This window comes from Lolium rigidum, chromosome 5 (genome assembly GCF_022539505.1).
Source record: "Lolium rigidum isolate FL_2022 chromosome 5, APGP_CSIRO_Lrig_0.1, whole genome shotgun sequence".
Classification (NCBI taxonomy): domain Eukaryota; kingdom Viridiplantae; phylum Streptophyta; class Magnoliopsida; order Poales; family Poaceae; genus Lolium; species Lolium rigidum.
This window is the reverse complement of record NC_061512.1, coordinates 51306387-51321145: the sequence shown is the minus strand read 5'-3', so window position 1 is coordinate 51321145 and position 14759 is coordinate 51306387. Positions and strand designations below refer to the sequence as shown.

General features: G+C 49.6%; 2 protein-coding genes across 2 annotated transcripts; one reads left to right on the top strand and one right to left on the bottom strand.

The window, feature by feature from the left end:
* The first annotated feature begins 6295 nt into the window (after window positions 1-6295).
* On the top strand, window positions 6296-7557 carry LOC124652046 (polyubiquitin-like). The gene has a single exon (XM_047191070.1). It carries the CDS (start codon window positions 6301-6303, stop codon window positions 7555-7557), a length of 1257 nt encoding a protein of 418 aa, XP_047047026.1. The 5' UTR covers window positions 6296-6300.
* Window positions 7558-11838: 4281 nt separating this feature from the next.
* Window positions 11839-14513, bottom strand: LOC124655951. The gene is made up of 5 exons (XM_047194775.1): window positions 14349-14513; window positions 13099-13995; window positions 12822-12971; window positions 12511-12610; window positions 11839-11906 (listed from the first exon to the last, which is right to left on the bottom strand). The coding sequence occupies exons 1-5, from the start codon at window positions 14511-14513 to the stop codon at window positions 11839-11841; spliced, it is 1380 nt and encodes a 459-aa protein (XP_047050731.1).
* Between the last annotated feature and the right edge of the window lie 246 nt (window positions 14514-14759).

The following is a 14759-nucleotide window of genomic DNA, read 5'->3' as shown; positions in this document are numbered from 1 at the left end:
AGCGGCAAGCATAACTATGTCCTAAACTACGTAATGATGTTGTAATATTTGGACAAAACTATGTATTTAACTATGTGTGAACTATTATGTGTATCTCGTATGTGAAGATGTTATTATATTATTAATTTGTGAATTATTGAGATATATATGACTATATGCTACCCAATTTTTTTCATTATTTAGCAAATCGGCTTTATGGCTATAGCCCGCTATAGCCCGGCTATAGCCTTTCATAGCTTCAAAAAATTCGCGGCTATCGGCTATAGCCGGCTATTTTAACCAGAGCAACCAATATATATTGGTTTGATAACGTTTTATATTATGGGGCGGAGAGAGTAGTTGCTATATTATGGGATATGAGTGCTTCTAAAATTCAGAATAGAAACCAGTATGAATTTTAAAGTTGCACTAGTTTAATCATAATTAAGATAGAAATACTGGTCTTCTAGCTGTTTCAAGTTTGACGAAAATATTTAATTTCGTAATTTTATGTGTAATAATCGTCAGAAAGGAGGTAATGATTAGTTTGGTGAGCAGATAAGTTTACTCTATATATGCATATTGTTTCATTCTTATTCTTCTTTGCTTATGTGTTCATCAGGTTTGGATAAAACCAGAAGGAAATCAACTCTGCTCTGTATTCAGCAATCTAAGGAAGCTGTCTATTAATGGCATATATGTTGAATTTGACCTTTTATGGATAATAAATCTTCTTGAAGCTGCTCCATCTGTTGAGATATTTGATGTTGAGGTATATAAAGCCTTTCCTGGTACAAATTTAAGAGCACCACCACCATTGTGTTTACTTAAGGTGGTAGTGGTGTCCATGGGTTGGTTTCATCGCCTGATAGAATTTAGAATAGCCTATCTAATTGAATTGTGTTTGGGATTCTACAAAACCCTATATATAAGCAGGATTTCCTATGCCACGCAGGTCTATGAGCATGCGTGCGACGAGGCTGACGAGGACAGATTAGAAACTTATGGTGATAAAAGAGTGAAACCTTCATGGGAGATGCCCGGGTTCAGGAGCTCTAATAAGTGGAAACTAAAAGAGCTCCAGTTTGATAACTTCAGGCCCAGTCTAGATCACCATATTTCGTTTATAAGTTCTGTGATGGATCGAGCTCCGAACTTGAAGACAGTTCTTATCACTGAAGATGAAGAGGCATGCAAGGGTTGCAATGCATTGGCCATGCTGCATCCTCCGATAGGAGGCTTGTTTCCACGGGACAAAGATGAGCAGGCAGCAATAGTCAAGCAACTTAGGGACAGGGTCTGCCAGTCCGCTGCGCAGATAATTTTCCGCAATAATTGTTCAGCAGTGGTATTTTGAACTGAGAGTCCAGCGGCGAGCGATCGTGATATTATTCTCTTTTGTATGCTGTACATTGATGAATAGCGCAACAGCAATTTTATCGATTTTTCTTTTGTTTAGTTGGCAGTGAAGGAAAGATAAACTTGGAAGTGGAGGGAGAGGGATCTTGCTCTCGGCTCTGTTACCATGGCCGGCCAATCTACGCTCCTTGGATACTCTCACAGGTCAACCTCATAGGTGTTCTTTGTATTCAATAATTTCTTGTACCAGACTTATGCACCTGATTCACTTTTGAAACCGAGACAAAAACCTTGTCTGTTTTATTAACGAAAATGAGGTGCCTTGTTAATTAGCTGAAATTAGACCGAAACCAATACAAACATGTCAAACCGAAGGACCAACACCACTGGGCCACACACACTCTCACCATAGGGCCAAGCTCACTTGAAATTCAAAACATGGACCACAACAACAAGCACGCATGCATACACAGCGGCAGACGAACTAAATTTTTGGTGTGGCGGAAACGATAGTGTGGGCATAATACGATTAAAATAGAAATGCTTTATATATATTTCCAAACTTTGTGACACAAAATATAATCATCAAGGCATAAACCTACAATAAGCTCATAGCCCCCCCACTATTTTTTTTGTAAGTTCAAAGTAAATTATTTTATTTTGAATCTAAAAGGATTTGTGGGATCTATGCCATTTTTGGGCCCGTATGGAATGTAAGACATATTTGACGGCCCATATTTGATTTTTGGTTGTAAGTTCTCATAAAATAATCATAACTCTATAAGAAGAAAGAACTTTTAAATATGCATATATCGGCATTTTTATTTATCATAAACTATAGTCCTTTCCTAACCGATACATCCTCATGTGTGAGAGAGAATGAGACGATACAAGAACCAATCTAGGATTTTGTTCCCATCACTGGTAAACACTGTAGGTCTATACCACCTTCGGTGGCCTTGAGGCCAGGGGAGGCCTTGGATGCACGGCGGTCCAGAACCTCTTGTCGACGGGACAAGTGCTGTAATGTAGTTGTTGCATTTTTGGTAGCCGTGTCAATTCTTGACTGACATTGGTATGTCGTGTTGTCCTGGTCCTCGTCCAACGAATTTATTATGCAATCAGATAATGTGCAGGTCATCCAAACGATGCTTGATGGTGGATTCACGGCGATGGCGACAATTTTTGATGATTGCAGATTGCTTGCTATGGGTTTAGGGAGATTATCGTTGAGCATTGCAATAAAGAAGCTAATGAGCCTGCTCACTAGACATAGTTTGGTTGATCATATTGATTGTTATTGAGACGATGATCCCCTAGTTTTTTTACTTCCTAAACTCATAAACGATGTAAGTTTGTTTGAGATTTATCTTAACGACACAGAGTCCTGAACTCCTGATGTTTCCCAAAAAAAAAACACAGCAGACGCCAAACAGGCCCGAACTTGGTGGGTATCTCCGCAGCGGCCGCTCCATCCTCTGCCGAGGCTTCGACTTCCTTCTTCCCGGCCTTGATCCTCCGCGGCGCGGCCTCTTCCTCTTCTCCGCCTCAGCGTCAAGCATGTCCTGGAGGGACGCGATGATCAGCAAATGCTCCCGTAGGTCGTCGTCGAAGGCTTGCTCGTCCTCCAGCAGCAGGGCAACCCTCTCATCGTCGCTGTCCATGGCTAAAGCAAAATCATGGTTAAAATTGCGCCGAGGCAGACGACGCAACAAACAGCGGCCAATCGCGCCTACACGGCAAGTCGTCGAGCACCTTCCGTGTGCGGAGGTGGGGCGGATTTGACGGCGCGTTACGGGACGCGGCGGCGGCACGACCGGCGGGAGACCCGGCCCGCGACAACGGTGCCGACTCTCGGCGAGATCGGACGCCCAAACGGCCGGGAAATCCAGCGGCGGCGGTGGGGTGGGAGGCGCGGGAAGGAAGGAGCGAAGAGAAAAGAGGCGCGAACCAACGTTTTATGCAAATAGTCGCCGACATGTGGGAGCCCTCGCTTTTCGTTGTGTCCGGCGTCCCCGGTGCGTCCCCTGTGGGACGGGGACGGGCTCGGGGCGCCGGACACCGTATCGGGGCGCACCGGACAAAAATAGGCTTTGAGGGACGCGGCTGGAACACATTTTTTGTCCGACGCGCCCCAAATCCCTTTGGGGGACGCTTTGGGGGAAGAGCATCTCCAGCCGCGTCCCCCAAAGCGTCCCCCAAACCGCGCCGGATTGAGCGTTTGGGGGACGTGTTTTGTTCGTGCCGCCTTTGGGGGACGTCGCTCCCCAGCCGCGTCCCCCAAACGCCTCCCCCAAACATTTAAAATACTTTTTTTTGGCATTTTTATTTCAATTTCCACAAACTAATACATAATTGGGAACGTGGTTTCCACAAACTAATACATAGTTGGAACCGTGGTGGACACAAATATAAAATATTGCAAATAAACTAAACCTAACTAGGCCGTGCATCGGAGGTTTCTGTGTTCGCTGCTAAGAAAGAACACTCGAGGGCACACCCGATCACCTAAATTGGAAAATCCAGCGGGAGGATGGTGCCCTTGTTGGTTCTACCGATGAGGCGAACAGGCGGAACCTCCGTGCACGTATTCGCCGCGAAGAAACAACACTCGGTCGTCCTCCTCGTCGGTGCTCGTCGCCGTGGTAGTCCCGGCGGCGGCGCCTCTCGTCGAAGACCTTGACGCTCATGTCCCTGTTGCCGAAGTAGGAGAACATGAGGATGAAGCCGGCTTCGAGGCTGTGGTGGCGCGCGAACTTCTCCCAGCCGATGTTGAGGTACATCTTGCCGCGCGTGTCGTAGACCGCGTCGACGATCCACCGGTAGTAGCCGCATGAAGCCTCCCGCAGATGCATCTTGCGCGGGCGTACGCTGCCGACGTACTCGGCGAAGGAGTCCGGCAGCCTCTGGATGCCGCGCGGGTCGCCCTTGAGGACGAGGACGAACTCGAACAACACGTCCGGCTCCACGTCCATCTCCGACGATGAAGACGACGGCGTGGGAGGCGACGGCGAGCGTTCAGCTATGCCGCGGCCACGACCACGACCCCGACCACGGCCGCGGCCGCGAGGTCGGCCTCCGCCTCTACCAGACATAGCGTCGAGTCTTGTTGAGAGATGGTGGCGGCTAGGGTTTGGGAGAGATGCGCTAGGGTTTGTGTGTGAGAGGGACGATGAGAGGCGCCCCTTTTTATAGGCCGGAGGGAGGCGGATGAGCGGTGGCGCTCATTAACGTCGGCACGCAGAGCTAGGCGCGACGGAACGCGTCGTGGCGCCCTCTGCGGGAACTGCACCGTCACTGCGCGTCAATAACTTCCGTCGCGAGGTAGGCGACGATTAGGTTAAAATTAATTGTGCCGCTGACGGGTCGGCCCCGCCACTCCCCGCCTCGCTTTTCGGTGTGTCCGGCGTCCCCGGTACGTCCCCTGTGGGACGGGGACGGGCTCGGGACGCCGGACACCGTATCGGGGAGCGCTGGATAAAAATGGGCTTTGGGACGCGACTGAAACGCATTTTTTGTCCGGCGCGCCCAAATTCGTTTGGGGGAGCGGCTGGCTGGAGATGCATCCTACCGTGCTCTTATCATACCGTGAGTCCGTGAGTAGTCTAGCGCCACAGCGCCAAACAGGCCCGAACTTGGTGGGTATCTCCGCAGCTGCCGCTCTCCTCTTCTTGGCTTCTTCCCCGGAATTGCGTGGTGGAGACGGATCAGGATCAGGATCACGCAACCCGTGCCGTAGCCTCACGGACTCTTCCTCCGTCCCGACTATAAATCCCCACCCCCTCCCGTCTCCTCTGCACCCATCCAATAGTCCCCAAGAAAAATCTGCGAGCGATCGAAGCGAAGGCTCTCTCCTCCTCCCCCTCAAGGTACGCGAGTCTCCGATCGATCCTCCGTGTTCCGTGATCGTTGCTAATCGAGTAGTGGATCCATCGGATTTATTTCAGCTCCGTGTTAGTAGTACTAGTTTCGAATACATCTGCTGATCTGCCGGCTAAGACGATCTCTTATGGCTAAGACGGCTCGGTGGTCGGGTTTCGTGAAATCGTCTCTCGATCATGCTTTGGATTATCGCGTAGATCTGCCGATTTGAGATGCGATTGATGCCGGTTCTCTTCATCTGTGTAGGTCTAGTTGGTAGGCTCCCCTCGATTGATGTTGATTCTCATGATGTCTACCCTTTATATTCCGCTTATGCCTGATCTGTGAAGGGAAAATAATCGCTGGGCCTTGCTGTTGCTTGTAGGATCCCTAGTGATAATACTCTGAAAATCATGTGGATTAGACGATAGTCCTAGTTGATTCATCCATAATTTTAGCTGTGTTAGACATGAACATAAATCTGCACCTGCTAAAACCTGTCTGTTTGTTCAATATCCTATTTAGGCATTGTTGACTTGCCCGTCTAAAACAAGCTTTGACGTGTTCGTTTGTTCAGCATCCTATTTAGACATTGTTGCCTTGCATCTGCTAAAACAAAGCTTAGTGGTTTCCGTTTGCTAATCTCCCTATTTAGTCTTTGTTGATTCGTAGTTATGATTTCATATCTGTTGGATAGTTGCCTTCTGGTTCATGAATTGGTTATTTCCTGTAGATTTCATCTTGTACCTTGTGACTTGCCTGTGCTGGGAAAATTATCTGAAGTCGTCGCTGGGCCTTGTAGTTGCCTGTAGGATCCGTAGTTGTGCAGTTATACTATGAAAATCATGTGGATTTGACTATATTGTTTGTTGATTCATCCATACTTTTAGCTTGTCAAACATGCATAAAGCTGCTATGACTTCCACCTAGCCGTGTCCATTTGGTGAGCATCCTATATTTAGACATTGTTGACTTGCCCCGCTAAAACAAGTCCGTTTGGTCAGCATCCTATTTAGACATTGTTGACTTGCATCTGCTAAAACAGAGCGTAGTTGTTTCTGTTTGCTCATCTCTCTATTTTGACTTTGTTGATTCGTAGTTATGATTTCATATCTGTTGGATAGTTGCCTTCTGGTTCATGAATTTGTTATTTCTTGTAGATTTCCTCTTCCTGTGACTTATCCTGGTTCTGGTCTACTTTTTTACTTACAGATGCAGATCTTTGTGAAGACCCTCACGGGCAAGACCATCACCCTTGAGGTCGAGTCCTCTGATACCATCGACAATGTGAAGGCGAAGATCCAGGACAAGGAGGGCATCCCTCCGGACCAGCAGCGCCTCATCTTTGCTGGCAAGCAGCTTGAGGATGGCCGCACACTTGCTGACTACAACATCCAGAAGGAGTCCACTCTCCACCTGGTGCTCCGCCTCCGTGGTGGCATGCAGATCTTTGTGAAGACCCTCACTGGCAAGACCATCACACTTGAAGTCGAGTCCTCTGATACCATCGACAATGTGAAGGCTAAGATCCAGGACAAGGAGGGCATCCCTCCGGACCAGCAGCGCCTCATCTTCGCTGGCAAGCAGCTCGAGGATGGCCGCACTCTTGCGGACTACAACATCCAGAAGGAGTCCACCCTCCACCTGGTGCTCCGTCTCCGTGGTGGCATGCAGATCTTCGTCAAGACCCTCACCGGCAAGACCATTACGCTTGAGGTTGAGTCTTCAGACACAATTGACAACGTGAAGGCGAAGATCCAGGACAAGGAGGGCATCCCTCCGGACCAGCAGCGCCTCATCTTTGCTGGCAAGCAGCTCGAGGATGGCCGCACCCTTGCGGACTACAACATCCAGAAGGAGTCCACCCTCCACCTGGTGCTCCGTCTCCGTGGAGGCATGCAGATCTTTGTCAAGACCCTCACTGGCAAGACCATCACCTTGGAGGTCGAGTCGTCTGACACGATCGACAACGTCAAGGCGAAGATCCAGGACAAGGAGGGCATTCCCCCGGACCAGCAGCGCCTCATCTTTGCTGGCAAGCAGCTCGAGGACGGCCGCACTCTTGCAGACTACAACATCCAGAAGGAGTCCACCCTCCACCTGGTGCTTCGTCTCCGTGGAGGCATGCAGATCTTTGTCAAGACCCTCACCGGCAAGACCATCACGCTTGAGGTTGAGTCTTCAGACACAATTGACAACGTGAAGGCAAAGATCCAGGACAAGGAGGGCATCCCTCCGGACCAGCAACGCCTCATTTTTGCCGGCAAGCAGCTTGAGGATGGCCGCACTCTGGCGGACTATAACATCCAGAAGGAGTCCACCCTTCACTTGGTGCTCCGTCTCCGTGGTGGCCAGTAAGTGCCTAGTTGCTTCTGTGTCTGGGTTCACAAGTCCGGTGGCCTTCTGTGTCCTGTAGTGGATGCTGGCGTGTCCTGTGTCTGTTTTTTCTTTGCTGCTACCGTGATGTGGTCTAGTCTTGTGTTTGTCTGTGTCTACAAACTTGTGCTGTGCGCTGGTGCAGCAGATTGAATGAATGAATAAGTGAGCCCTCAATTTGCGCAATACCGTCTGTGACCTCTTTGCTGTCACGTAGTGTTGCCGTTCTTGATGCTTTTTCAACTGTGTTTGTTCTGCTTTGGGTGTTTCTTTTTTGAAGTTTGTTATCTCAGCTCGGTGCCCTGGACACTGATCAAAGTATGTAAACCAGCTAAGAGAGCATGAGATTTTCTGCACAGATCTTTCAACATCCATGTGACGAGGCTGAGGAGGGAAGATTAGAAACTTATGAAGGTGATAAAAAGTGAAACCTTCATGGGAGATATGTTCAGGAATGGGCAATATAGAGAGCTCCAGTTTGTTGCCTTTACGCTGGGGCTGAATCAACATGCACTGTTTATAACTGCTGTGATGTGCCGCGTTCCGAACTTAAGACTGTTCTTCTCGTAGAACATGATAAACCATGCAAAGGATGTGCTCAATTTTTATGAACTGGATGTCCAGTGACGATCCATGATTATTTTCTCGTTCCAAGTGTGTTAGTGCAAGTTTATTTGTTGTTTGTTCAGACAGCTTATCAAACTGCCTCAACTATTAATTTTTTTCATTATTTAGTAAATCGGCTATATGGCTATAGTCTTTTATAGCTTCAAAAAAATTCGCGGCTATCGGCTATAGCCGACTATTTTAACCAGAGGTTGGCGCTCATGCGACGCAAATCGGCAGAATTTTATGTTTAGTGTTCGTTGCAAGTTCTAGGGTGCTGCCTGGGTAATATGTTTGCAGCAAATTGTTGTTCTATGCCCTGGAGCAAATTAATTTACAAGTTATGATTCATTTCAAATGTGGAGAAGTTTAGAACTATTTGGAGGGCTAAACATTGTTGGCACCTTTTGTATGGTTGTGACAGAAAGACTCGAGATGGCCTAGGCATTTATCTTGATTTCGGTAAGTGTATCATGAGTAAATTATCCTTATCCTAACGTAATCATTTGCATACTCTTTGAGTCTTTGCCCACACTGGACGGATGTTATCAGCTTGTTCCGCCTCTTTTGTACCCGGTAAGGGCAAAGGGAACAGCTGTGCGTTTGCCATAGCTTGGGCACTCACCTGGTCCAACTCCTCGCTGACCTTTGTCCAACTCCTCGCTGACCTTTATAAGTTGCTTCTCGATCTTAGAGCATCTCCACTCGTTTGGCCTCCCCACGCCGAAATCCGGACGAAACAATCGCCAGAGTGGATGAAATTAATTCGTGGGGAGAACCATATTTCCAGTCGTCCACCCGGAGTTCGGCGGACAAAGTCGAAATTCAAACAAATCATCTCCCGCTACAAATTCGATCGGCAAAAGGATCAGCCACAGATCGGCGATCAGAGGGAAATTACACCGAAATAGGGGCGTCGACAGTCCCGTCTGGCACGGCGGTGTCTGACGGCCCAGCTTCCTCACACGCCGTGGTCGAAGCGGCGGCCGACGTCGCGGCGGCCGCAGTCGACGTCGAAGCGGCGGCAGTCGAAGCGGCAGTAGACAGTGAGGAAGACGAGGTAGGCACCGGAGACGACGAAGAACTGGCCGGAGCGGGTCAGAGGATGTCGGTGCGATGGCCCTCGTACCAAATCCTCGTCTCCTCGTCCATCAGGTCCGTGTTGCCGCCCATCAGGAACGCCAAGTCTGTGTTCCTCTTCTTCGCCGCCGCCGTCGTCTTCAGCAGGGCGATCCGGGCGCCTTGGTTGGCGAGCATCTCCCTCCACCTGCCGTCGAACTTGTCGTCCCTCCCGGCGGCGTGCGTCCTCGCGTCGGCCCAGCACTTGTCGAACTACGCCTGCAGCCTCTCGGCGGGATGGCCCATCTTTTAGAGATCTTTGAGCTTCTTCTGGCCGAGTTCCGGGCGGCCATCCGACGAGCCTGGCGCCGGAGCGTTGGGGTTGTACTGTTCATTTTTGCTCTTGGAGAGGCTCTTGCGGGTTTCCGTCCACTTCTCGCACTCCTCGATGCGGGAGAAGACGTTGAGGAACTTGAACTGCAAGCCGGTGTCGTCGTGGTACATGTCGAAAGCACGGCGCACCTGGGGAAAAAGAAGACGGCGAGACGGGTCAGCTCACGGCTATCAGTACATGCAGGGTCGACGGAGGAGCCACGGCGTGTGAGCATGCATACCTTGGCTTCGAAGTCGTGGCCGCTCACCGGCCGTTCTTTTATCTCCTCCTGTATGCCGTGCCATTTGCTGCGCGCCGTCTGTATGATCCTCCAATGGGTGGCCATGGCCTTGTCTCCCCGGTTCATGATCGTCCTGTTGAAGTAGGGCTCGTCGAACGCCGCCTTCACTCGAAGCCAATACGTGTCGTACGACTGATTCGCCCCGGTTATGCCGTTCATGGACACGGTCATCCAAGCTTCGGCGAGGCACTCCTTTTCCTTCACCGTCCATTTGATCCGCGGTTCGGCAGGCGGCGAGTCCTTCTTCCTCTTCTTCTTTCCCTTCGGCTGGTTGTCGTCGGCGACCTCGGCTTGAGTTGGTTCTTCCTCTTCTTCTTCTTCGACGGCTTGGCTTCCGTCGGCCACATCCTCCACCCACCCGTTGCGCGCCGCGATAGCGGCCGTCGCTCTCGCCTCCTCTTGCGTGAAGAACCCCGGGCTCGCAGCGGCGGCCGCGGAGCCGGAGTCGATCATCTCGTTCATCACCTCGTCGTTCGGCGCCGCCGTCGCACCGAACGGGAGTGGCCCTCGTCGCAGGGCCGGCGAGATGCCCTCGTACTGGTTCTCGACGGCGAGCTCGGGCGGCGACGGCGTGAACCTGGACGTTTGGCCGTAGGTGGTCTCTTGGAAGATGGCAGGCGATGACGGCAAGAAGCTCGAAGGGGAGAAAGTCGACGGGGAACTGCTTGTACCTTGCATCGGCCATTGGCCGGGGAACATGGCGGCGCCGCCGCGACGAGCATGGCCCACGCTCATGGCCATGGAGATCTTCCTCGCTTGTTCGTCCTCCGCCGCCGCCCTCTCGCGGAGAGTTTTTTCTCCCTCTCCGTCCTGCCGCTTGTTTCGATCTGGCGCCGGAGCTCGTCCGCCGCCCACTGTGCGTTGGACACACCCGGTGGCCGCTCCTTCTTCGCCCGCGGCTTCCTCGGCTTCGGCGGCATGGTGGTGGACGAGAAAGACGAGGAGGAGAATGGAGATGCCTACACAAATTCGGCGGAAGAGAATGGGGATATGCAAGCAAATTGGAGGGAAATTGACAGGATTTGGCGGTCCTGTCGCCGACTACGAGGGTCCACACGACGTTTCGCGCCAAATTCTTTCGTCCGGAGTCCCCGAGCGCGCCTCGGGGGACCGGGGATGGCGTGGGCTCGCCGGATGGATGAAGGGCCAAATCTGGACGAAACCGAGGAACTGGGGGCGCAACTGGGCAGAATTTCGCCGTCCGGATGGGAAAAACGTCGCCCGGGGGCCTCGTCGGGGAGACGAGTGAAGATGCTCTTACGGAGGAGTCTCTTATTTGAATCCCCGGTCATCTAGTCAAAGGGACCCACGGCCATTGCTGTGGAACTTGCCGCTAATAGACTCAAAAATAATCCTACTAGGATGGCGCTGCCCGGCAAGTAGAAATTGGCAAGCGCCTTTAAGATCCAAATGAACAAGGATTTGAGTAGTATGCGGCATCCCTCTGAGTTGTGAGTAAGCGGAACCATTCTGTTTTTGTTCTTCTCCAGATTTTAGCCGGTAGGAATTTGCCTACAATTTTTCCAACTGATATGTCGTTATAGAAAGATCTCATTATTTCTTCACCGAGGGTTCTCGCGTCATTTTCTTTAAAAGATATTAGATCACCGTGGGAAACTTTCAAATGAGTAATGGTTACCAGTCCATTATTCAAACAAACCCTTCGATGACAGCTCTCCAGTCGTGTTTCAGCGTGAGATGAAACTGATTTTCTCTACATCCGTCCAGGAATGTAGAAGCACCCAGACAGTGCAACATGAAAAAACTTCCAGATCAATTTTATAGAAAGGAAAACAGACAGACCTAGCTCAGGTACAGCGAGTGTTGAGAAGCTTCCGCGTAAACAACTGGTATCAATGCTTAAATGATACCATTGTACTACTGTAGAACAAACACTCATGATAATTCAGGTTCTTTTTTGAAACTATTCATCATGGCATAAACTTTGAACTCTGAATTCAATCCCAGTTTTGAGAAACAACACTGAGAAATCTGTTAAAAGGGAAAATTTAAAAAGATACACCGCAAAAATGTGGCTTTGCATCTCCCATCCACCTGCTCTGTATTCAGCAGTCAGCACGACAGGCGAGTGATAAGATTTCGCTGTGAGGCGTGTCGATCCATTCTGGCCACGGCAACACAGCTTGAAGCCATGCTTCACCAAAAAAAAGTCAACTGTTAAATTTTCTGCTTTGGTTTGCAGAATGTGAAGACAAGCTGCCAATAGGACGAGGAAATAACAAAATGGACTCGCGTTCAAAATACAAAAAAAAGAAATCATTCAGATTTCAGTAAGTGCCATAAATCAAATAACCGATGCTAAATATTATCTGTGGGGAGGACCAACAGGCCTTGTCTTTAAGTTGGTTGACAATCGTTTCTTGCTCAGCCTTCTCCCTTGGAAAGGTGCCTCCTGCCGGATAAGGCCTTGGAACCAACGCCTCACAACATTCACATGACCCTTTGTAGTCTTTGATATTGATAAGAACTGTCTTCAAGTTTGGAGCTCGATCCATGACAGCACGAATAAACAAGGTATGTTGCTCCAGACTGGGCCTAAAGCCAATAAATAGGAGTTCTTTCAATTGCCACTTACCAGAGCTTGTGAACCGAGGCATCTCCCATGAAGGTTTCACTCTGTCACCGAAAGTTTTTATTCGTTCTTCTGTAACATCTTCACAGGGATGTTCATATACCTGAATGAAGCATAAACACCCATTCATAAAGGGTATGCTAGGGTTCCTACCACTTATTTTTCAAGACAATGAGAGCCTATTCTAAACTGAAGACACTCTAAAAAGTGACGGATCCAAACTTATTGTGATGGTGTTTTTAATTTAGGAGTAATATTGGAAAAGGCTAGTACCCTGTTGCAGTAAGAAATCGAAAAGGAATGAGTAAAAATACCTCGACATCAAATATCTCAATAGATGGAGCAGCTTCAAGGAGATTCATTGTCCAGAACAGGTCAAATTCAACATAGATGCCATGAATACACAACTTCCTGAGCTTGCTGAATGCATCCCGGAGTTGCTTCCCTTCTGGCTGTATCCAAAGCTGGTAATATACAAGCAAAGAATGACACAGTTTGCATGTATGGAGGGAAATTATGTGCTAACCAGGTCAATATATCACCTACCAATAGAAATATGCAAAGTGCTTGAAAAAGTATGTATCATTTTACCTTTTCCCCTGCGAAGTTTAATGTCAGAGTATTTACATTTGTCGTTCCATGCAGTACCTCCGCTAAACTAAAGCCCCTTTGATTAGGAGTTGCCGGATTTAAGAGGTACAATTCCTTAAGAGCTGGGACAGAACCAAACAGCAAGGGGGCATGGAAATAAAACCAGCCCTCCCAAGATAGCCTCTCTAGTTTTGGAAGGCAGAGCACCTCAAGTCTTTGCCAGCAGGGAAAGTAGACTTCGAGAATTCTGAGTTTTGAATCTGGCGCATCTATCCGCCATACCGAACAGTCTCCAGTGTCACAATTATCGATACTAAGGTGCTGCAGTTGCCTGCTGCAGTCAAACAATAGGTGATGTAAATCCGATTCAGCAAAGCGCGCATTGACCAGATGGAGCCTCATGAGGCAACACAGCACACTAGGATAGACGCTAAAAAACCTGTCTACCCTCAGAGCCTGCCTTAGCATATCCTCATTTTCGCAGTCGTTGGCCCCCTTCTCATCAATAATGGCAAGGTGCAGCTCTTTTACCATCTCTCTGTCGATGGCGTCGCTGACTAGCAGCCCAATGTCACGCGAGCGATTTCCTGTCATGTAGAGCTGAAGGGAAAGTCTTGTGATGGTGCGGTCGCTGCGGCGGTTACCCAGCAAGCTACTGGTGGATTTGGTTAGAGAAGCCATTGCTCGACCCATGTGCTGTGCCTCAATGGGGTTCGGGCTTGGGGCAGGCAGGAAATCCCTGACATGGAGGTTGAGCTCAGGGAGCAACCAAGGAAGGTTCCTCCACCGCTTCGACAGCACACTGGTCCTTGCTGCCACGGCATGATCGACTCTCCCCAGGATAGACAATAGGATGTCATCAGTCAGCATGGTGAGCCTGTCTACGCCCTGCGCTTCCTGCAAAAGAAGCAGACCATCCATTCACATAGGTGCCAACTATTCAACACAGGCAAGCAATTAGCAAACGAGAAGAAAATGAGTTTCTTTAGTTTATAACTGGAATAGAAAAGATAAGTGGTGCAAAGTAAAATTATTTTCTTCTGAAATTGACACTGCACTTCTCAGAGGGCGCAACACAAGTGGTAACCAGTTAAGTTTCCACTTGTTTACGAGAACCAATAAGGCAGAGTCCGTTCGGATTGGACAATCTAATCCTCGCGTGAACTACTGGACCAGGACATTGTTCGACCACCTTACGTGCAGCCGAACTGCACACGTGCGAAAGAGCACATGATTTCTTTGTTCTGTACGCACCTCTCTATCCCCCATGTGGAGCTCCCTAGCGGCGATGGCGAGGGCGTGGTGGCTGTGTACAGCCAGCAGAAGCGGTTTCCAAGGCTAGGAAGGGCTCGCTCCGCCGGCGATTCGTCGCAGTCGAACCCCTGTCCGGCGGCCGGGGAGAAGGGGAGGCACATGGTTTTGATGCAGAGAGAAGCGACGGGTCAACATAACAGTTATCAGATGGGCTGGGCTCCCCTTATGGTCCAAGACCCACGACGACGCAAACGGGCCCGAAGCTCCCTAAAAAGCGGGACGTGGAGCTGCCATTTACCACCGCGCGGTTGAAACATGCCTCCGCACCCAAACCTAGAAGCTCGACGCATAATGACCGGGCAGTCTTTAGAGATGCAATATGCATCTCGGATATGTCTCCATGGATG

Coding starts and splice junctions, on each gene's coding strand:
- LOC124652046 (XM_047191070.1), top strand. CDS start 6,301: ATGATTTCATATCTGTTGGATAGTTGCCTTCTGGTTCATGAATTTGTT.
- LOC124655951 (XM_047194775.1), bottom strand. CDS start 14,513: ATGTGCCTCCCCTTCTCCCCGGCCGCCGGACAGGGGTTCGACTGCGAC. Junction 12,972..13,098: donor TAAACTTCGCAGGGGAAAAG/GTAAAATGATAC, acceptor GTATATTACCAG/CTTTGGATACAGCCAGAAGG. Junction 11,907..12,510: donor GCCTCGGTTCACAAGCTCTG/GTAAGTGGCAAT, acceptor CCCTTTTAACAG/ATTTCTCAGTGTTGTTTCTC.